Raw genomic sequence first — 22,676 nt, forward strand, 5'->3', positions numbered from 1 at the left:
GATATTGGGCTGTACAAATAAAATTGAATTAATTAAAAATCAATAAAACATTTTTTTTTTGTAATTTCCTATTTTATACTCTTCTCTATTCTTACCATTGGCGGCTTTTTAAAATTGGTTACGTAAAAAGGAGTTTCATGCACTGCTATCTCTTACGTAAAGCACCTTGAGCTGCCTCTGAGTATGAAATGAACTATATAAATAAACTTGCCTTGCCTCACCTGATGTTGCCCATGCATGTCCTCAGGAATTTCTTATTTAGGTACTTTGCAGGGAATGGTGGACACACTGAGTGCTTGGAGTGCTCCACAGTGATGGTGATAAAATCAAATCCAGTGCATCTTCCTCCTCATATCTGCCTCATTTTTATTGAAGCCCCCCACAGGGGGTAAAATGCTGGCCCAATCAATCACGTGAGCAGCCAATGAAGAGGCCGCAGCTCTGGGATCACACTTCAGTCTCACCCAATAGTGAACACCATGCTGATGTCGAGGTGGTGCATCTTCCTGTTTGCTAGATATCAAATAACATGCTTATCTAACACTGCTATCGCCCTCACATCCAACAAGAGCAATGACCAGCCACACAAATAAACACCACACACGAGACTCATCAAATGCTAACACCACTTCTGTGTGGACTCACACACACACACACACACACACACAATTTACTACGTTACCTATTTTAAAACAAAAAAAAACATTTTAGCAGCTCGGGTAAAATTGTTTTGTTATAGATATAAAAGCATACACATAACCACACACCCAACAAGGCAGAGTGACTAAGCAACCAGGGCTTTTAATCCATTCATTTGAATTATATACATCACAACACACACCATCCTAAGCAGCAACAAACTGATGCGATGGGGGAACATATTCGTTTTTTATGTAAATGTTGACTATTACAACCGTATTTCTCATGTTGTTGATTTCCATGTAATTATGACAAATTGGAGGGCAAGCAAAGCTCATTTGATTTGCTGCAGCATCACTGAGCACGGCAACAATTTGAAGCTTTGATTTGGATGCTGTGACGCTACTGGGCACAGAATAATAGGTAGCATCGAACCAACGCACGCACTGGAATACAACGGGCGGTTTGAGAGAAAGAAAAGGAAAGGGAAAGAAACAGAGCGAACCGGATTTGACCTTTTGATCAACCCTAATCAGAGTGGTTGACCTGGCAGTGCTCAGAGCACCCGATCCCCCCCGCCTCACCCTCGAGTACACTCCCACCGAGACACGAGGAATGAATGCTTTTATTTGTCGTGCGCTCACCTCGCAGCTGTGCGAGGCAGAGAGAGAGAGAGATAGAGAGAGGGAGCGAGAGAGATAGAGAGAGAGAGAGAGAGATAGAGAGAGAGAGAGAGATAGAGAGAGAGAGATAGAGAGAGAGGGAGCGAGAGAGATAGAGAGAGCGAGAGAGAGAGAGAGAGAGAGAGAGAGAGATAGAGAGAGCGAGAGAGAGAGAGAGCGAGAGAGCTAGAGATGGATATAAACAGAGAGAGCAGAGAAAGAGTGCTGTAGATCTCCTGACCTTGGTCCTGGCTCTTTAGCTCTCTGTGTGAAGGGGTTTCGCCTATAGCCTTAAATATTTCAACACTGCTTGGTCGGCTGGGAAGTGCTGAGTTAGAAGAAGGGATACAGGCCAGGCCACAGCATTCACCCTCCCCCAGCAATTAACCCAGCAGCAGGGCATCGCTGCAGCTCTCAGTGGTGTGTGTGTGTGTGTGTGTGTGTGTGTGTGTATATTTGTATACCATCCATTCCTTTTCTTCCAGCACCTGTGACTGCTACTCTATTGATTGTTCCAACATTAACAGTAGAGTTTGTAAAATAGCCCCTCCACACATACAAAAACACGCCGTCATCTTTACGTCTTATGCTTTTCTTGACGACTTACCAGTGACTGTGAGCTCAGTCGTCCTCCTCACGACAAAGCCACCAAACTGGACTTCACAGGTGTAATTCCCAATGTCATCTTCCTTTACCTCCTGGATAGACAGGATGTCCCTCTTCTGGATGATACTGGCACGCCACTGCTTTGGATGGCACTCCTGTACATTAGAAAAGGACAGGCAGGTCACATTTTAAGCTTCTGCATACAGCTTACTTTTGATAAATCACTGGAGAAGTGGAACACAAAATGAGAGACAGATGGGAAGGTAGTGTGTGCTGCACATGGTCGGGATAAAATATTCTGGCCAAGGCTGACATTATGAAATTCATGACCTGCCCTCTGCTTCACAATGAATCAGATCCATTTCAAGTGGCCTGAGCTGGACACAAAAGCTTCTGAGCATCACTGAGCGTTAGGCGGATGAAGTGGTGGGGTTGCATAAACACTCTGTGCAGTGAAACGACAAAGCTAAGCCATTATCCTCTTCATCTGATCAGGATTTATTGCAACTGAACTGAATATTCTCCATTCTCCATAGTGTGATTATATGTGGAGGCACAATGAGTGTGTCCACGACACGGCCCTCTCTGCAGCCCCTCGGTGCTCCGGCGGATTCTATTCCATCATTGCTCCCGGCAACCTTCGAATTCAATCACTGTGGCTCTGCAGTGGTCCAAATAACTCTGGCTTCCAGCACTCCCAGTCATTACCCAGGACCGTAATTGAATTCTGGGGAAACCTAGAGGTCGAGCCCGGCCTGCTAATCTACTGCGGATCTGCCTGTGATTAGTCTGGCTTGAGCCCTTCACCGGGATGCACTTTGTTGTCCGCAGGCCATGCCTGACCTGGAAAAAAGCAAGGACCCAGGTGAGAGACGAGTGAAGGTGCGTGCTGAACAAAGATCACGGACGAGGAGTATTTGGAGGACATGCACTCAAATCCGCAGGGCATAGAGTGACAATCGCACAATTTTCTCCTCATACAAGCTCTGTGTTCATCAACAAAAGCCGTCTCCGTGGCTGCCCTCTGCCCGGGCCTCGTTCTCTTCAGGACGACTCTCTTGTGTATTTCATCGCGATCATTTGCATGCATACATAATCTGCCAAAGTGATCTGGAATCATGTTTCCAACAAGGCTTTTAAAGATAAACAGCCAAGAAATTAGATGAAAACAAACCAATGAACCGTTCAAGAATATCTCTCGGTTGTATGATCACAAAGACAGATGATTGCCGTGTTACTTTTCCCTAGCAGACAACAAATAACAGTATGCAAGACACACACACACACACACACAGAAAAAGACATAAATGTTCCTTGAGGCAAGTATTGCAACGACACACAAACCACGCGGCAGTAGAGTCAGTACAACCATAAACTCGTCAGAGTGCTGAGCCCACCTTGAACCAGGTGATGTCCGGCTCTTTGCCAGCTTCAATATAGTCATCTATGTCAGGACAGAGGATATCTTTGCTCTTGCTGAGCTCAGCCTTCTCAGCTCGCCTCATGTTGGAGTTGAAGCACATGTTTGTGTCGTTCTCCGCCACCGTCAGAGACATGGACACCTTCATGCAGTACGTGGAGTTCCTGTGGGCAGAGAACAACAATACAAGGAGATTAAGGTTCACATTTACTTGTCCGATACATATGTCATATTGTTACGTCAACGATTTACAATAAGACGAGCATTCACACTGCGACACACACTCAAACAAGTCAAATTTTATGTTTCCTCCCTTGGATACCCCTTAAGTTATTTTGATCCTTCTCCACCCCTCCGCTGGTTCCCTCCCCCTCCTCCTCCTCCTCCCCTGTGTTTGTGGGGTTAGCAATAACAACGTGTTCAGCAGCTTTACCGAGTCAATGACTCACAATCACGACCAGTATTGGATTGATGGGGGGAGTCAGCCGGGACGTGGGAATGCTAATCAGAGAAGAGGCAAACACTGAAAGGGCCTCGTGACATGAAGGGGCAGAAAGCTGCTTGGTCATCACGAGGAGTTAGTCCCCATGTTGCCATTGTACGTTAACGCAAACCATGGATGCGATGAATGGCAAGGTTGAAAGTTATGTCGTATAATTGTATAACAATGCGTATAACACGTGAGAAGGTCCACTGAGAGTAGGCGGGGAGGGGAGGGGGGATAGGTCGAACAAACACAGGACCTTCACCCAGGAGACAGCTGACAGTGTGCCGTGTGAAACCGAAAGTAAACACTGACTTATGCTTGTTACATAATGTGTGCTTGCTATTATGCACAGGGTGGTTGTTATGTATTCATGCCTTACGTTGTTACGTTATTATTTTAACACACACTCTGATTTTTTTTTGTAGTTTTGTTTACCATTTGTTTCACACAGTTAACCAGGTGGTATTGTGCCTTTCAGCAAGCGTGATACAAGGCTGAATGAGACGCATTCGTGACATTTAATTATGTATTTATTGGTTCAGAAACATCAACATTCAACGCATCCTATGGTTGGCAGAAAAGTACAACGCAATACATTGTTTTTTTTCTGCCGACTAGGTTGCTCTTCTGGAAGCCTTGGAGCCTTCCTGCAGGGATTTGCTCACTTTCAGCCACAAGAGCATGAGTGAGGTTGGTCACATTATTATTCATAGAGTGCATTTCTAGATACTCAACAGACACTTTACATAACACATTTGACAAAAGAACCTTAAAACACAGTAAAGGCACAAGGTCAAACTTGGCGAATTTTGAGTGACTTCCTGAACAAAGCATGCTTGATACAGCCATGGATGTGTTTGGGAAGAGGAACAGGGGACGGCTACGGAGAAGGCCCCGTCACCACAGGTCCAGTGCCTGGTCCTGCACGGAGGGGACATGAGGTTCAGAGTTCTGGATGTACTGGAGTCTGTTCGGGACTTTATGACAACATGCTGTGAAGAAATGAAGAATGCTGTTGCAGTAGTCGAGTCTGGAGATAATGGAAGCAATTATCAGAGTTTTTAGAGGGGCGGAAGCGTTCCCTTGGCTCCGTGCAAGGGGGCATTGTCACGTCGAAACAAGAAAGGGTCGTCTCCAAACCGCTGCCACAAAATTGGAAGCACGCTGTAATCTGACATAGCTGTAACGTAGGCAGAATGGTCCACACCACACAAAGAACAGGCCCAAACTAAAAGTCTGCATGCTTTAATGAGGCATCTCTGTCTGTGTTTCTATCCTCCAGCCTGGCTGCGATCCGGCACTCGGCGGGTCGAATGTGAAGCTGCGCGCACACTAGCCATATCAGCTTTCATTTTATTTCATTACATTACATTTACGGCTCGCCAGATGCTCCCATTCACTGTAAATGACAGGGTTTCATATGATCTACTCAGGTTATGGAAGCAATAAGGGAGTCACCTCTCTCATATAAACACCTCTGACCCCCTGGGACCATAAAACACAAATGCACACACACACACACACACAACACACACACTTTAAAGACAAATGTGGCTATGTGCACTGGGTAGAGATAGCGATGAGAGGAACAGAAGGAGAATAGCTACTTGGAAAGAGAAAAAAAACAAGATACTGTATACTTCTACAACACAAGATGACTAAAAGGGCATCTGGAAAATGCTGTAAGAAGCAAAAGTAAGATGCAAGATATTGCAACAGAGCAATGCCCTCTTGGTGCTGATATCTAACATTATCGACTTAATGCCTCCCTCCTGGAGGGAATAGAGTGGGAAGATGCGGTGCTGTAGGCTTACAGAGTACACTTGGATAATATATTTGTCCACAGAACAAATTTGACCAAACGCACATGCACCAACACACGTGTGGACGCATGCGCGCACGGGTGGGCATATTAACACACCGACAAAGTCGACCCGCGGCGCTTGTTGATATAATGGGAGGACGATCAGAGATGACCTCTCACAGTCCTGCACCTGAGCCATTAAAGTCCCCGGGGAGCCAAAAGGAGACATTTTTACATGTTACATATTCACAGCAGGCACCCTGTGGCATTGTGGGAAGGTGTCAGGGGTGGAGACTGATTGATGGACAGCCGGGGGTCGATGCACAGTCCTGTGGTGTCTTTCACGTCTGTCACATTCTATTTGAGTGTAGCTGCTTTGGATATTAGTCGGCGGCTCACGTAATTCTCCACACATTATTTGGCCCCATGTTGGGTAACGTAATCATGGGAAGGAAATACACATGGTTTCACCTTCTCCAGAACACGGACTCCTTACTAGAAGCATTATGAAGTAATTCATCAGGTGAAATGTAGTGGGACTGAGGCTGCGTGAGAGGCAGAGGGAGGAAGACATATCGATGATATGAATCGACAGAGAGAAGGAGCAGAGGGGTGAAAGGGAGGGAGAGCACATAGAGATTGCTGTGTAAATGAAGTCACCTTCGCATGAAAACTGCCGATTCGACTTACATTTCCAGACAGAGAAGGACAAAGATAACTACATACATGCACACAGTCATGCAGCACCCAAAGAGTGCGCCTCCATATCTCTGTCTGAGTAAAACATCTGGAGGGCTTCAGTAAAAAAGTTAAACTTAACACAGGGGCCTTTACGTACATTTATAGACAGTACACAACACGCCTAGAGCTACTGGAGACTATGCTGCCATATATACAGTGCAGACGGTATTATGGCAGTGAGACATCTTTTGTTGTGTTGGCTTTTATACTCAAGCGCACTAGATTAGAAAGGAAACACGGCTATGGCTCTAAAGTGCTGACTTATCCGCTATAATTTGAGGAGGTTTACATCAAGATCACATTAAATTGTGAAACAATAAAATCAATGTAGCATAGTGTCATTGTTGCTTCTACGTAGCTTATTGCCATCGCTGCCACCAAATTGTCTGGAAGGCATCCTCCATGCTTCTCATACGGACAACAGGAATCACAAGCTTCTCAACCTGACCAATCACATTCGTGTTGACAAGCGATTCATGAGTTTGAAGAGGGCGTGGCTAAAGAGTAGGGGGCGGGGAAAAACGTCACGAATGAAAAAGGAACTCTGCTGAGTGCAATGCCGCCTCCAACAAGAGTCTACGACAAACGGGTCATGAGTGTGAACCATAGACTGTATATGAGATGTGGACGTTGTCAACGGGACAGCACCCATTGGTTCCTGGAATGCCGTTTTGAAGGTGATTTCGCTGTCGCCATCTTGAATTACGGTCGTCACTATGCTGGGTGTTTTTTGCAACCAATGAACGGAAGTTAGCATATTTTGGAATGCGGAGGAGTGATGTAGAGACGCCGTATCCGGCTCTGGTAGTGGCAGCAACCTGCCAAACACAGTAAGCCCGCCCTAAAGCACACTCCTCTTTATGGTCTATTTTACTCTAAACGGGACCATCATTTACTAAATGAGCATCATGCTGTATTGAAAAAGACTTGAAACGAAACAACTCATATTTACAATGTTTACTGAGGTAATAAGTCAAGTGACAAGTCGGGTCATTTTCTCACAGACTTTGATACAATTGAACTTCTTTGTACAACCAAAGAGAGAGTGTAGGTTCTAGGACACTTGCTCATTGACTACAGAGACTGCAGAGACTGCAGGGCATGAGGTGGTCGCGTGTTGTCAAAAGTGAGTCAGCATTTTTGCACTTCCGGTTCCCTCGTCTCTAGGTCAATGTTTTTTTAATAGGTTTTTGGTAAGATGTCTGAAATAAGGTCTGTCGTTAACACAAGTTTAAGGGTTTTTAACGTTTTATGCTGTTCAATTTTGAAGCTGTTACAAATAAGAAGTTTGCTAACAAGTGGCTTAATGAGACTACAAAACGTCATTATGCCGACGAGTCCGCCTTCCCAACGTTGTTTGTGTACTCATGCTCATGCCACTGTGATTCATTTAAAGCCTAACAGTACCTTCTTTCTTCTGGCGACTTCATTCACGCTTTGAAAATGATAAAAGTGTTATTCATTTGTGAATATTATCTTGCTGAACAAAACATGTATGTATCATAAACGCATGTTTACCACAGAGGCTGTTTCTGCAATCATCCAAAAATCCAATGGAAAAATCCCACTGGCTTTTTGTTGAGAGAACCGTGCTAGTTGCATGTTAGCCACGCTAACTTCCGGGGTCGGCCTACAAAAAGAAGCTGCTGGTTGGAGCCCAAAATGCATGACAGAGCTGCAGCAAGTGGTTTCTGTTCGACTTGTTTTGTTAATTTACTGTGGAGTCTTGGTGATATAGAACGTAGCATTGCATGTAATGACATACATGCAACATTGGTTTGTTATATTGTAATCTAATTGCAATAAATTATTCATCTATAAAAAATGCACAACATAGAAGGTCATTGAAGCCACTGAATTCGGTCTCAGGACTAATTTACATTGAAATATCATGAGAAATATGACACACACTCTGCATGCTCATTCTGACATGCTGTACAGTTCCAGTGGCATGTAATGTGCTTTTAATTGCATGTATTAACAATGAGATTTTTAAAACAGAGTAACCCATTAAGGTTTAGAAATATACGCAAGAGCTGCCAGTTTATTGGGTGCATAATGCATTTCAGGAAAATTGAATAATAAATCAATCAGTCCTGCAATAAAGCAGGGTGAACAAAGCCCACATTTACAAAGCCTAGCGTACATTTACAAATGTTGACGATATGTCAGAGAGGCTTTGCTTCATTAAGTCACATGCTTGTGAAATATTTGTCCATCCCGAAGAATGTCAATGAAGGTTATATTGTTAGGTGTCATATCAAGGTCTACTGCATATTGTATGAACTCCAAAGAAAAGACAACGGCATTTTTTCCCTGTCTTTGCCTGAAGGGAGTTTTAGGGTAGAGTGTTTAGGTCATATATGCTAAATTGTGTGATTCAAAAGATTTCTCCCTGACATATGTTCCAATTGAATTCAGCTGACAGGCAAATCTCTCGCAGTGTTCTGATTAGAGTATCTAAGAAGTTTGAAATCCCCCCCCCCCCCCCCCCAGCTCAACACGAGCAACAGAAACAGCAGAGCTGGGGGCACTTTTTTACAACTGTAGTGCTCTACAGAGTGGAAGTGTGCTCTGAATATAAATCGACATTTGAACAGGAACCAAGCCTTGTTAGAAGAAATTGTCAATAATCAAAAGGCAATATTAATTTACAGTGAAACAACACAGTATGTGCCCGATTAGTCCCACAGAGTGCAGTAATGAATTGCAGTATAAACTGGGGTATCATTGCACACAAAGACACTCCCCCGGTCACACTCGATGTATCACGCAAGCCTCTCTGGGCCTTTAAGAGGCCTTTAACTGGGTTTATTAAAAATTCTCTGAAATGAGGAGCTGCAATGAGCCGTTTATTGAGGGACGTTCTCCACTGTAAAGGTTAATAAGTTACTGCCACATAATTATGCATCACGTATTAGGAAGAGTCTCTCTGTAATGGCCCACTAAAGAGTGAGTATGTGTGGGTGTTTTTGTTTGCATCTCTTTGTCTGTATATCTCTCCTCGCCACTTCACATTCGCTTATACTGTAGCGCACGATACGATAAATATGAGGAATCACTCAATTACGATCATCACGTAGATAATGTCACGCACTTTCAAGAACATTCTTGAAACGGGCCGTTTATTTTTTGCAGAAATATAATTCTCTTTCCCCGTTAAAAGGAACAGTTCAACATTTTGGGAAATATTCTTCTTTGCATTCTTTCTGATAGTTAAATGAAGACACCAAGACCACATGTCTTGTCTGTTTGGGTCATTTCTTAATTGTCTGTCTGTGTACGGATTAAACCCTTTCACAAAGTGCCAATTGGTAGGTTTTAGTTTTGCTGTTAGGCTTGTTTTTTTTCGATTCCATCTGCTTCCAGTTTCTATGCTAAACAATGCTAATCACCTTCAGGTTCTAGCTCAATATGCATGGACATGTGAGTGGTATTAATCTTTTCATCTAACTCTCGGCAAGACAGCAAATAAGCATTTTCCCAAAATGCCAAACTATGTCTTAAAAGGAATAACAGGTTTTTAAAAACAACAGCAAAACAAAAGCAGATAACTTGCTCAACTGAACATTTAAATGTATAATTAATATCTCGAATAATCCCCAGCGTTATCCCCTTTCCCTCCATCCTACCGTAACACGCAGGAGTAGAGGCCCATGTCCTGGAGGTCGGCAGGTCTGAACCAGATGGCATCCTCCTCCTTGCTCATACGCACGCCGTCAAAGGCGATGGGCTCCTCGAAGTCGCTGTGGCCGAGGCCAGAGCTGCGGTACCACATGAGGCTGAGGCCCACACTCTGCGCCTGGCTGTAGTTGGCCCGGATGTAACCATAGAACAGAGCGCACTTCAGCCGCACCGGCTCACCCTGCAGCACCCGGTACTTCAGGTAGTCCACTGACCAATCTGTGCAGCCGTCCACTACGGAGAAGCAGAGAGAGCGAGGGAGACATACATCAACGCACTACCAGGGTGTGGTTTAAATAATGATTAAGAGACAATAAAATATGTATGAGCGCATACACAATTGGTGGCAGTGTGATGACAGGACATGGAAATATGATGTTTACAGCAAAAACAATATTGCGATATTATGCATCTTCTTGTTACTTTACAAGAACATATGAGTGGGATGAGGATTATCAGGTCATAAACCACCCACAATAATCCTCTTATTTATTTATTATAAAGCACTCACTTTAATGGCTTTATTAGGGATGACACACAAAGCTATATAACAGTATGCAAGTATGCATTTTTCATGGTGTATATCGCACGGAATTCAACATCTTCTGCTTTTGGAGGATGGCAATTCCTCCTCTCCTCAACCCCCCCCCCCCCTGGGAATGCGCCTCCAGCTCTTGAAGCAAGGCGTGTTCGAGATATTTTCCCTTCGGCTCTTTGTCCCACAGTTTTTTGACCTGAGCTAACAATCCATCCTCTAAAGACACTCTGCCCTGACTGGACTGGAGAGTTTGGCCTACATGTCCACATAGGTTAGTGTGCATACGGCAGTGGAACTGGAGTCGCTCATTTTACAGATAAAGTCAAGTGCAACACATACAGACACTTTACTTCGCGGCCTAATTTGCAGTATGAAAAAAGCGCAGAAGCGAAAAAAAGTGAGGCAGTGGGCACAGCAGAAAGAACATTTGACACAAATCAAAACCACTGGTACAGCCATTGACGAGGCACCCTGATCTGCTGTCGTTCTAGCCAGCAGATCTCTCTCAATTCCCAAGCTACCACATGCTAACCTATGGCCAGAAGTTAACCTATGGCCAGCGATCAGTCTCCGACTAATTAGCCACCATTTGTTCATACAGACAAATATACAGAGGTAATATACAGTGTATATTACCGGGTACATGTCTGTGCATGTGTAGCCAGAGAGACTAAGAGAGAGAGAGAAGTGGTGATGGTGTGGTGTGATAAAGTAATAAGAACCCTGCTGCGTGCCAGTCTGTGAGTGATAGAGAGCCTCACAGGGACAGCTATGCCTGTAATTAATACTCTTAATTACCAGGGAAGTAATGTGTGTCTGTGTGTGTGTGTGTGTGTGTGTGTGTGCGTGTTTGCATGAGCATGCGTTCCCTATATGAACGGTTGTCTGCCTAATTATGTCTGTTAATTACCAGTCGGCTAAGCCGCAAATGTGTGCGTGCGCTTCCGTATGAATGTGAGAGAGACAGAAAGTGTGTGCTTGTGTGTGTGTGTGCAGGACACAATGTGTGAAACCCTGTCTAATTATCATTCCTAATAATGAGAGCAGGGCCCCGATAGAGGCAAAAGAGACACACATGCGCTCTCATGTGTCTTCACAACTTGATCATACAACTCGTTTAGCAGCTTACCGGTGAACACTAAAGACAATTCAAGCGTGGAACGCGTGCTTTTGGCAATTGAGTTTTATGGCCAAATTATTCAAATATCACACAAAAACAAGGAGGAAAATGTCCAGAAAAAAAACATGATTCACTTCCATTTTGTGCATCTATCTTCTTTGACCATTTCAGCATTTTTTTTTGGGACTTCACCATGTGGTTGAAACAGAAGAAATGGGGCCTACATGGCATTTCAACAGCGTGATTTTGGTTAAACCACGGCATCCCCCATCAGGCGTCAAAATAATCTCACCTGTGTGAGAGCTTTGGTTGAAACCACATGACTGGCGTCTCATTGGATGAGGGCCATGGGCACCACGGGGGATCCCTGTGATACGGCCATGACGTCACTGAGATTATAAACACAGGTAAAGCACTCCCTACAGCTCCGTGCCATCCCACGCGATTCGATTTGTATGAACGACATCGTTGCTTTGAAGAAAACCCGAAGAATAGTTCTACATTCGCTCGTCGAACAATAGAATGTTTTACATTCCTGTTCAAGTTGACATGTGCCGGTTGTAAAAGGAAGCATTTCCCGCCTAACGTCAGAAGGATAAGTCCTCAGCTGCCGCGCAGAAGATTCATCGCCGTGCAGTGAACCAAACTAGTGAAGCTCCACGTCCCCAATTGAAGACAGCAATTCAAAGAAACACGCAATCTCAACTAAGAGGCTTTTGTTTGTTTTGTTTTAATTTTAACTGTAATGTACGGTTCCATTAGTTCTGAGTAAACATTACTGTTGTGCTGTTGCTGCAATAATTGTGTTGTTTCAATGCTGTGGTAAGAGTGCTATTCCGTGCGGCTACAACAGTGTTGTGTTTAGATCAGCCACTGCCAGTAGAATTGGTAAACTGTACTTTATTAGCTCAAAGGTCCAAAGGCTGCTGAATCGGAGTTAGCCAGTCGGGCTTCTGTGTGATAAAGTGACAGTTGCTGTATATTACTGTGGCGGTGAGGATCTGCCTTGTTTTGAGTGTTTTCCTTCTCCTTGTTGTTGAAAGTAACCCACACACACGAACGCCTACTCACACACACATATAGGTTGAACTCTTATGCTTATCTCAGATGCAGGTGGCGTGTAAGCGTGGCCTCTATCGTGTACCTCACTGCTCCGTTTTACTTCTTCCACCTCCTTACACACACCTACACAAGCACACACACACACACACACGTTTGCTGATTTTAGTAAGTATACTCAGAATTGTATATTCGTTTATAAAAAGATTGACTTGAACACTTCTGTTCAAAGTAAATAAACTCTGTTATACTCTAAAGAGCAGCTTTCTGGGACTACTTTGTGCTTTGTGTGTATTGTGATACTAGCTGTGTATGTGGTCTGTGCTCGAATTCAAACCTTTACTGTTCACTCGGAATGTGGAACAGTATTTTGACTCTTCACATTTTAAGTGAACACCAATTTTGAGACTTTGACAGTTTGATAGTTTGGTTATTGGTCCCTGATCCCAGGGTGGTGCCACGTTATTATCAATATATGTTAATAATCGTATTCATTTTAAGAATTTTATTAAGCAATTAGTCAATCGTTTAGTTTTCATACATGCGGATAACAACACACACTCCTGCCAGATCCCAGCACCTTAATTAGGAGATAATCATCAGAAAAGCACTAAACCGTACACAACTCTTCCTCCCCTGGCATCAGAGTGAGTTTCCATTGAAGGCAGCAGGTAAGTCCTCTGCTCTCTCTGCATATCAATCTGCTAATCAGCAGGGACAGCGGAGGCTTCATTCAGCCTTTTCTTTATTCAGCCTCTACGCCACTAATGGATATGACCTCTGTCGCTCTCGCTCTCTCTCTCTCTCTCTCACACTCTCCATTTCTGCCCTCCCGCCACAACAAAAACAGTTTATTCTAACGAGCTTGTATCCTGATTCACAATGAAAGAACTGAAAGAACACTTTATTCAGCCGCGGCGCGCCTGTCAGCTTCTTTCACCGTGCAGATTTGCAGACACGTGCCGTCCGAGAAGTCTGCGCGCACGAGGGCGTGCACGTGCAAACCAGGAGACCTTTCATTCCTCACAGACCCTCAAATAGGAGTTGTTTAATGCGGTGGCCTTTTGTTGGGACAAAACCATATTTATGTCTGCAACTCAAAACGTTTTTATCAACTCAATTAGAGGCTGACATTTCCCCACATCCCCACGCTGGGCAGGGAAATCGATGCTTTCCGCTGGAGGAATACTGCAGTCCTCACCTCTCACTCTCCCTCTGCTGACAGCACACACACACACACACACACACATACAGGATCTCTCCCTGCACCTCTGGGACAACACACCTTCAGCAGCGATTCTGTACAGCCACTCTCGGACAAGCCCGTAGTGTAAAGGATGTTTCCATATGGACAAATTCCCACCCGGCTGCCTGTCGGGCTGATGGAACTCGGCCCCGATGAATCTTACTGCAGCATAATAAGCTGCAGCGCTCCTTTACCGGCTGCTGCCCTAACACTGCTACATCACATGATGTGTAGGCCATAGGTATGGCTGGCCCAACAGCAAGGGGGAGATGTCAAGCTACAGGAAACACGTGTGTGTGTGTGTGTCACAAAAACCTTATTACATTCAGCGTCGAGGCAGACCTGTCCGTCTTCCTGTGACATTAAACCAAGGCAATAACTAGGCCGCTCACGATGAATTGACCCACACTCATGTGTAAACACAAACAAGCAACCCGACCCCTAAATGTACACAATCACAAGAGCTACGCGTCAACTCAGTCAACTCCTGCTTTTCCTTTCCCCCCTATAATCAAAACCCCATTATGCTTTCACAACGGTATATCCCTCAAGTGTGCCTGGCTTTATACTCACATGCTCTCTCACTCTCTCTCGTGTCGTCCTTAGGAGTCGGCCTCTCTTCTCCCACCACTACCTGCTCGCCTAATGAAGTGTAATTATCAGATGTTGGGTGGGCGGCAGGGTTCCTTGCAGGCCAGAAAGCCATTTAATGATCTCGATGCAGATCAGGACTCTTTAATAACTTGTCTCTCTCCGTCTCTTTCCCTTCCCCCCCTCAGCCACTCCGCTGCGCCCGTGACTTGATCTCTATCTCCCAATGCAGCCGACTCTCTAGCTTGGTAATCCTCCTTTTACTCCGCGATTGGTGCTTTCCAACCAATATTTAGAAGATTAGAATAGAATAGAATTTATACTATCTTTATCCCTTTAAGGGGGACATTTGTCTCTGCATTTGACCCACCCCTGTATATATGGAGCAGTGGGCTGCCAAATGACAGATGCCCGGGGAGCCGGGGGTTCAGTGTATTGCTCAGGTACACTTCGACACGTGACACGTCCCAGTCGGGGATCGAACCTTTGACCTTCCGGTTCCCAGACGACCCAGTGCGCCACGGTCGCCCCACAATAATAATGACTAATTCCGTTTTGGTTCACTACACTGTGAGATATATATATATATATATATATATATATATATATATATATATATATATATATTTTCTAACATGAAACAGCATGGTCCACTATTTATCTTTGGCAAAGACTGATGATGTATAGATCTTCATGGTTTTCCCAGCTACCGAACGGTACTGTGGCTGACCCCTGAAGGTAATTGTGCAGAATCTATCGTAAATGGTTCACTGTGCTAGTAAGCCCTGGAATAAGATGCAAACACCAGCATTAATCTTGAGGCAAATTACATCCTATTCTCCTGTGCTGCATTAATTACCGATGTAAGTCCTCTGTGCTGAGATAACATGCGACAGTTTGATATTCAGAGGAGTAAATGTACGACAAAACATGCTTGCATTAATCTTCATATGAGCTCAGGTGCCTTTAACGATCTGTTATAGTTACCGGCTCGTTTCCTGTGCATCATTCCTTCGCTGTTGGTCTCTCTCTACTTTCGTCTCCAGATGAGATAATAAAGGTTCAGGATCGCTGTATTATGTAAGCTCAGCTACAGACTTCGGCCTTTGGAGTTAAAATGACATTTGCTGCAAGATTTACAACCGGATAAGAAAAGTAAGTTTCCGTGTCATTCGTCTGGGATCCACAACACTAGAACAGACCAAGTCAATGTAGCCTGGCTTTGTTCTGGTCTGCTCTGGTCCAGTGGGGCCCCGAGATCTGCTGAAAGAGGAACTGACACGACCTGAATAAACAATAACACCAGAGCTCTTCTGCATGCAAGTCGAAAAAAGAATCACAAATGAGCTATAATGTGGTTTTTTCAAGTCTATCTAGTACACCAACTGAAATGTTATCTTTGCAATCTTTTATGAATTAAAATGATTTATAAATGCATTAAACACTATATGTTGCACTGAAGCATGATTGTGTATTAATGCTCTCTCTTTGTGTTTGTACTCCGCTAAGTAACTTGATATGTGACTCTTTAATCTCTCCCATCTGTGCTGTGCCACTTCATATTTCTCTGTCTCCAAATATTTCACTCTCACTGACAGTTAACCATTCCTCATTTATATGCAAATGTGGGCCAGTACTGATCTTTTCTCTCGAAAGATGAAGGCAAACCACCGTTGCTGTCCATCCAAAGAAACAGTTGGACAGGGAAAAGCATTCTACCTTGTAGAAATCTACCTTCCTCCTTGTCTTTCTCTGTCTGTCATGACTGGATAGCAAATATAGTAATACAGGTATGGATTATACTTCAAAACAATGTTGTGCCTATTTCTTTTATTTTAATTCATTTACAAAAAAACCGAACCGAACCGTCTTTAGCTTCCTGTTTGCTTCCTGTTATGTATTATTAGTTGGGGCTGAATACAGAATTATAAAAAAAAGACATCTTAGAAGCATCTACACTTGAGAAATATGAGATTCTTTGTGGGGGAGTTCACATTTCAGGAACCAATGTCATGTCATCTGGCCAGTAGTTGCTGTGAGACAAAATGTTGGGGAAAATCAACTGAACAGCTGCTGCAGAAATGCACTAACCTGTTAAAATTGTTCCTGCTTCCATAGTTTAAAGTCTGCCAGGTGTATGGAAAAGTAGACACACGTAATATATATCTACAATTAAGGATTGGAAGAGCCGACAGAGAGAAACAAACGGAGACAGAGGCAGGTGCAACTGTGATGGTATGTGGTGGCTGCATATGCAAAGTAAACAAGCAGCATCTCTGCCAGATCTGCTGCCACTCAGCTACCCCCCCCCCCCCCCCCCCCCGCCCAAAACAGCCCAGTGCCAGACCTGGATTATGTCCTGTAACCCAAATCTGGCTGCTTTTGCTGACTGTTCAAAGAAGTGTTGAGTAATTTGCTTAGCATTTGCTTCTTTCACAGCCTTGTTATTTTATTTTGTTTGTAGAGAGTTTCCTCTTCTCCTGCTTGCAGTCGATTCTAATCCTCATAACTCAAAGAGAATGCAGTTATTCGCAGAGCTTCGAATATTTTACACCAGAGGTTTTCCAACGGTGCGGCGCATTCCCCCGCGGGGCATGAGAGAAATGAGGCAACGATACAGAGCAGGACGAAAGGGACAGGTGTGCGCTGGCCTGCTTGTCAACACGGTCGGCAGCTGAACACAGCTCATGGAGGCAATTAAGGCATTTTTAATAGATTTGTCAAAAATCCTTCACCTTCTCCGAGTCATAACACACAGTGTAGTTTACACTTCCCAAGGTCCAGTGTCCGTTGTGAATAAATGTCCACGAATCTGCTAAAAAAAATAGATGAATTCACATTTGAAGGTTTCTTTCATGTGATCCAGTGATATGTCTGCACATTGTGATGGTGCCAATTTGCCAAGAATGTGAACAAACGGAGCCTAAAAAAAGGGGCTTAAATTGCAGTCCCCGACATAACCAAAGGACTCCATCGCGTCTTTATACTTCCTGGTTACATCCCCCCAAAGCCCCAAATCATGGGAACTTTAGTTCCAACACTTAGTGTCATCCCCTAAATAGAAGTAAGACAAAGAAGAAGACAAATACTACTATTAGAGGTTACCAAATCCATTAATATTAACATAAAACTTCACGATAACGATATCGTGGACGGAGCTATAAAATCAGATTTTATTATACCTGCCTGTTTTGCTCCGATTACGTCAAGCTAACATTCTTGTACTTGTTTTGGAAGTGTCCTATTACCGCAACATTTTGGAAATGTGTTAATTTCACTCTGGCTGATTTACTACAATTTAATTATGCTCCAGACTCTGCCTTGTGTCTGCAACAACAAATCTTTCACACTTAAACACTCAGAAGAACGCTCTTCTTTTCTTCTTTCTGGGTTTACAGTACCCGCATCGAAAACATCTCTGCTGTAATCTTGGTTTAGCTCTCATTGTGACGCTCAGAAACACTGTTAACATTGACTGCCAGGTTAAATGAGGCTCGCCCCAAGACTGTACAAGCGTGGACTAAGATTAATGTCTGCTGCAATTGCTGTTGAGCTCCAATCACGGTCTTTTTCTCTTCTTCTTTATAGTAAATCGATTGCATTTCTTTTTCTAGGTTGTTGACCTAAGCTGATGACCCTCTACCCGTTCCCTATAAATTAAGGCATTAATTAATTAATTAATTAACTTCATTTCTGCTCAGAAAATATATCCTGGCTGTACTGGTGTGTCTCTCCACATCAGCGCGATAACTCATCACCTGCTGTATGTGAATTAAATCAGAGCCTCCATTTGTCTGCATCTTGCTTTATTAATGTTCATTTTCTGACGTTATTTGTCGCGCACACACACTGTAAATTGTGCTGTAATGCAAAGCAGTGTTACATTAAACTACTGAACCTGCACCTGAGGAGCACAGAAGGATATGGGAACAATAGGGAAATGAAGCAAATCTAATTTGTGGCCGTGGATCTTGACATTTGCATACATATTGGAGTAATTTCAAAGGCAACATGAAGCTTTCGCGAGATCAACCAAAAAACAATACCTAAAAAGGAAGAAAATCCTCAGCGATGAGATTCGCCCCACAGAATGTAAGCAGGTGTTCCGGCAAATGCATTTGAGGCTTAAATAAGTACAAAAAGCAAAACAGGATGGAATCCGTGAATTTACACATTCCGTACAGTGTTAAAAGTAGTTTACAGGCAAATCATAGGAACTTTCAAGTTTGCCTGAAGGTGACAGTCCACTTTCTATCGTTTCATATAGAAACCAGGGTGCGTTTGTTGCCCTTGACCAAGTTCAGCACCGCTCACGCAGATCCTTTTAATAACTCTCCAATTGACTTCAAATTAACCAGAACCCGTTATAGAACAGAAATGTCCCCTGTTGTGTGAGAAAGGGTGTCACTGAGACAGTAGCTTTTTGACTTCTCTCTCTCTCTCGCTCTCTCTCTCTCTCCTTCCCTTGCTCATCCATTCTTCCTTTCTCTTCCTGATAAAAGGCTCTTTTTTAAAGGGGAACAGAAAGCTTGTCAGGATTTGGCCAGCTGGAGAAAGTCATTTGAGGCCCAAATTGATGCGCTCGGGACTCTCAATAGTATCTCTCCAATAGTGGGGGCAGCGTAGAGCGAGACGTGGCAGACATTGTTCCTTGTAAATGGCTCTTTATTTTACAGGCGAAGTTGGGAAATGAGCAGCAGCGCTCGTGGCTGTTTATGCTGCACCGGGGAGGACGGCCATGCGTAAAATGGAACACCGAGAAACAGGAGCCCCTAATATCTGAACGACTAAAAAAGGCCGCGGCTCTCCTACATCATCTGCAGTTTTACTGGTAATGGAAACACATGCAAATAAAGTCGCTGTAAGTTATAAAGTCAAGGCTGTGTGTGAAAGCCATCCATCATGCTGACGGGGTGTGGGCAGGCCACATACATATGAAACTGTAAGCTGCGTGAATGGCTGAGCCAAGCCCCTTGGACCGTGACTGGGAAGAAAGGCCTGAAAGAGTAGGACGCATTTCAAATCATGAGATAGCCAAATGCAAAGTGTGTGTGTGTGTGTGCTCATGTGAGGGCATCTCTGTGTTCGTCTATGCAGGTGTCAATCTGCTGTGTAGTATTAAAATGCCAGTGATTTCTTCTGACTCTGCCTTTTGTGTGTGTGTGTGTGTGTGTGTGCGTGCGCTGGTGCTCTCCATTGTGCAGCTGTGATCCAGGAGATTCAGGCTGAGCTGTCACTCGGCTAATCTCCCCCAGTAGAAATACAGCTTGGAAAATGTCATCTGAACATTCCGAATTGTGTTTACACTCGCTGCAGGTTCCATCGCTTGTAATTTGACAAGTCATTATCACCCATGCTCCTCTCCCCACTTCCCTCTCGCGGGCCTGAGACACACACAAATAAAAAAAAGGAGGGGGAAGGGAGAATGAAGGAGACAAAACAAGGGCATTAAATTCCACTCACAGACACGCAATTGTGCTCGCAATAGTCAGGTAATGCAAAAGGCTGGAATAGGGAGGATTATTGTGGCTTTCATTAATTTACAGAGGCTATTCTGCCTCAGCCGACTCTGTAAACTTCACATCTTTGAAAATGTCATTCCCAAAGGCCTACTTATAAATTTACATTCAACAAAACTAGACAGAGAGCCCTCCTGGTGAAGTTGTTGGCTGTCTGGTAAACAGCCGCAGTTGGTTGCTACATGTGTACTGGGAGAAGCACATGGATCTGTACACCCTCAGGCCCACAAGTTAGCAGTGACAGTGGGAATCTAGTATTGGACAGAAAACGGTAGACCACCTCACACAGGAATACCTCGGAATTGAACAAGAATATACGTTGCTGGTGTATTCCCTCCAGAATGTCACCTGTAAGCTTTAGCTCATCTGATGCAACGTGGCGCGACAGCACTATCGTCAGGACAGCATTGCGGTTTCAAAACCTGGTGAGGTTAGGCAAAAAAAACAACAACACAAAAACAACTAATTGTTTAAGTTAGGGCAGAGATTATGAAACTGTTTCTGTCATTTCCCCTTTGGAGGAGGAGAAAATCACTCAGACTGTCAGCTGCCAGAGTTGTCAGAGTTGTTAAAGTACCATTCAGACGTAGGCACTCAGTGAACGGACCGCATTGATAAATCAAGACACCCAAACCCCCCCCCCCCTCTCCATTCGAAATACATGTAATTCTGAAACTGAGCTGCCTCTTGAAAAGTTGAGTGGGTCATGGGGGTTTTGTATCCTCGGGGTTTGTGAACGAGCGTTTATCGTGACCTCTAGGCGTATAACTTACAGCCTGGGGGGGAAAACTCCAAAATACACAATCTAAGTGCAGACAGGGACACACAGAGGAAATGTGCTTCTTAAGTAAACGCTAGCACCACTAATGGTTAGGACTGGTGTTCTGTGCCGATGCCTGTACACCCTTTAACTCCCCTGCATCTCTATCCATGGAGCTATCCATGGTGCTGAACAGTATAACATGAGTGTTACACCTATTTCTTATGCAGACCACAGTATATAATATTAATGGTTATATACAATGGCCTCGCTTGGCTGTCAGGTTGGTGGTAAATCAGTATGTTACTGTGGTCATAATTCTTTCATTATTTACCTCGTTTCATAAGACATTGGGATGATTTATTCAGATACGACATTCAGCATCTCGGTCATACTGTATTTAGTCTCTGTTAGAAAACTTGTGCTTTGCTGCTCAAGATTTGAATCGCTTGAATCACATTTGTTTCTTTTGTCTCTGCCATCTGTTTGTCTAAAGAAGATAATACGATTTCTTTGTTGTGCGGGTTCAATTTTGAGTAATTGTACGTTTGAAAAAATGAATTGTGGTGTCGTGACTATTGGAGGCAAAGTGAAATAAGCCATTTTTAATGTCTAACCTTCCTACTGTTGGGCTGGGTGTGTTTCTTTGCTCTCACCTCTAAAATAAATTGAACCCATTATGAGAGGAAATCTGTGTCTCAAAAGCAAAACTGAAATAAATTTAAAAAAATAGAAAATCGTGGCCATGGTTGAATAAGTTATTTGATGCTAAATCAAGGTAATGGCAGGAGAATTGACAGTGAGCGAGAGGCTGGGCGAGGGATGGAAGCAGTGACCCATCCCATCTATCCAGTCAGTAAAGGGACATCTCCAGTGAGGGCTGGAGGGCTGGCAGATGTTAATGACACTGCTGCCCTAGGCTTAGACCCAGGCACCATACCCTTAATCATAAACACACACACACACACACACACACACACACACACACACACACACACACACACACACACACACACACACACACACACACACACACACACACACACACACACACACACACAGAGCTCAAGTGATTCTCATTCAAACTAGTTTTTGCTAGTATGCCCTCTAAAGAAAGCAAAGTGCCAGGAAGGACTGACGTATATAGTGAGAGTGAGGTCTATCCACCAGTTCACACTCATCATCTGATGCAGGCTATTGACTGATGACACAAAGGTGAAGTGTCGCTGGTGTTCTGACGGCACATGCCTTGAATTGATTTCTCACATTTCACCTCATCCCTTGCCTGTCTCTTGACTTCTCAGTTTTCTCCGCTCCTGCTGTTTTGTTGTTGAGGTGCTGGCGGTGTGTTAACAGGGATCGTCAGAGAGCGACCACTTGTGCAACAACATAAGAACACTGAGACGCTTCTCTCAGAGACGGCAATGCACAAATCTACAGACGTGCAATGTAGCAGGCACGGTGTGATGCCGGTTTGATAACTTAGTTTTATTACGTACATCCCTCCTGCAAAACCACACTTTGTCCTCACCTCTTTCCATCTGTCATTTCAGGCACCACGGGGGGGGGGGGGGGGGGGGGGTGTATGAATCTACAGTATGACCAGTATGATGCCCCCAACGTGTTTAACTCCCCGGGTTTCTTTCCATGACACCTTCCGGCTTATACCCATCATCGATCCGCATTCGATCCTCTGTTCATCCCCTTGTGCACGACCCTCATTAAATCCCTTCAAAAACAACCCCTCTCATCCCAACGCCCCCGACCCCCCCACCTCACCTTCATTCCCACAAACGAATT

General features: G+C 44.1%; 1 protein-coding gene across 1 annotated transcript in view; it reads right to left on the reverse strand.

The window, feature by feature from the left end:
- The window catches only part of il1rapl1a (interleukin 1 receptor accessory protein-like 1a), a 142,693-nt gene that overhangs the window by 72,112 nt on the left and 47,905 nt on the right, over nt 1-22,676 (reverse strand). The window contains exons 3-5 of the mRNA XM_079276787.1: nt 9,992-10,277; nt 3,305-3,491; nt 1,909-2,062 (exon numbers count right to left, since the gene is read on the reverse strand). Of these exons, the coding sequence (XP_079132913.1) occupies nt 1,909-2,062; nt 3,305-3,491; nt 9,992-10,277 (627 nt within the window). The remainder of the gene's footprint in view (nt 1-1,908; nt 2,063-3,304; nt 3,492-9,991; nt 10,278-22,676) is intronic.

This window comes from Melanostigma gelatinosum (assembly GCF_949748355.1).
Source record: "Melanostigma gelatinosum genome assembly, chromosome: 10".
Lineage (NCBI taxonomy): Eukaryota > Metazoa > Chordata > Actinopteri > Perciformes > Zoarcidae > Melanostigma > Melanostigma gelatinosum.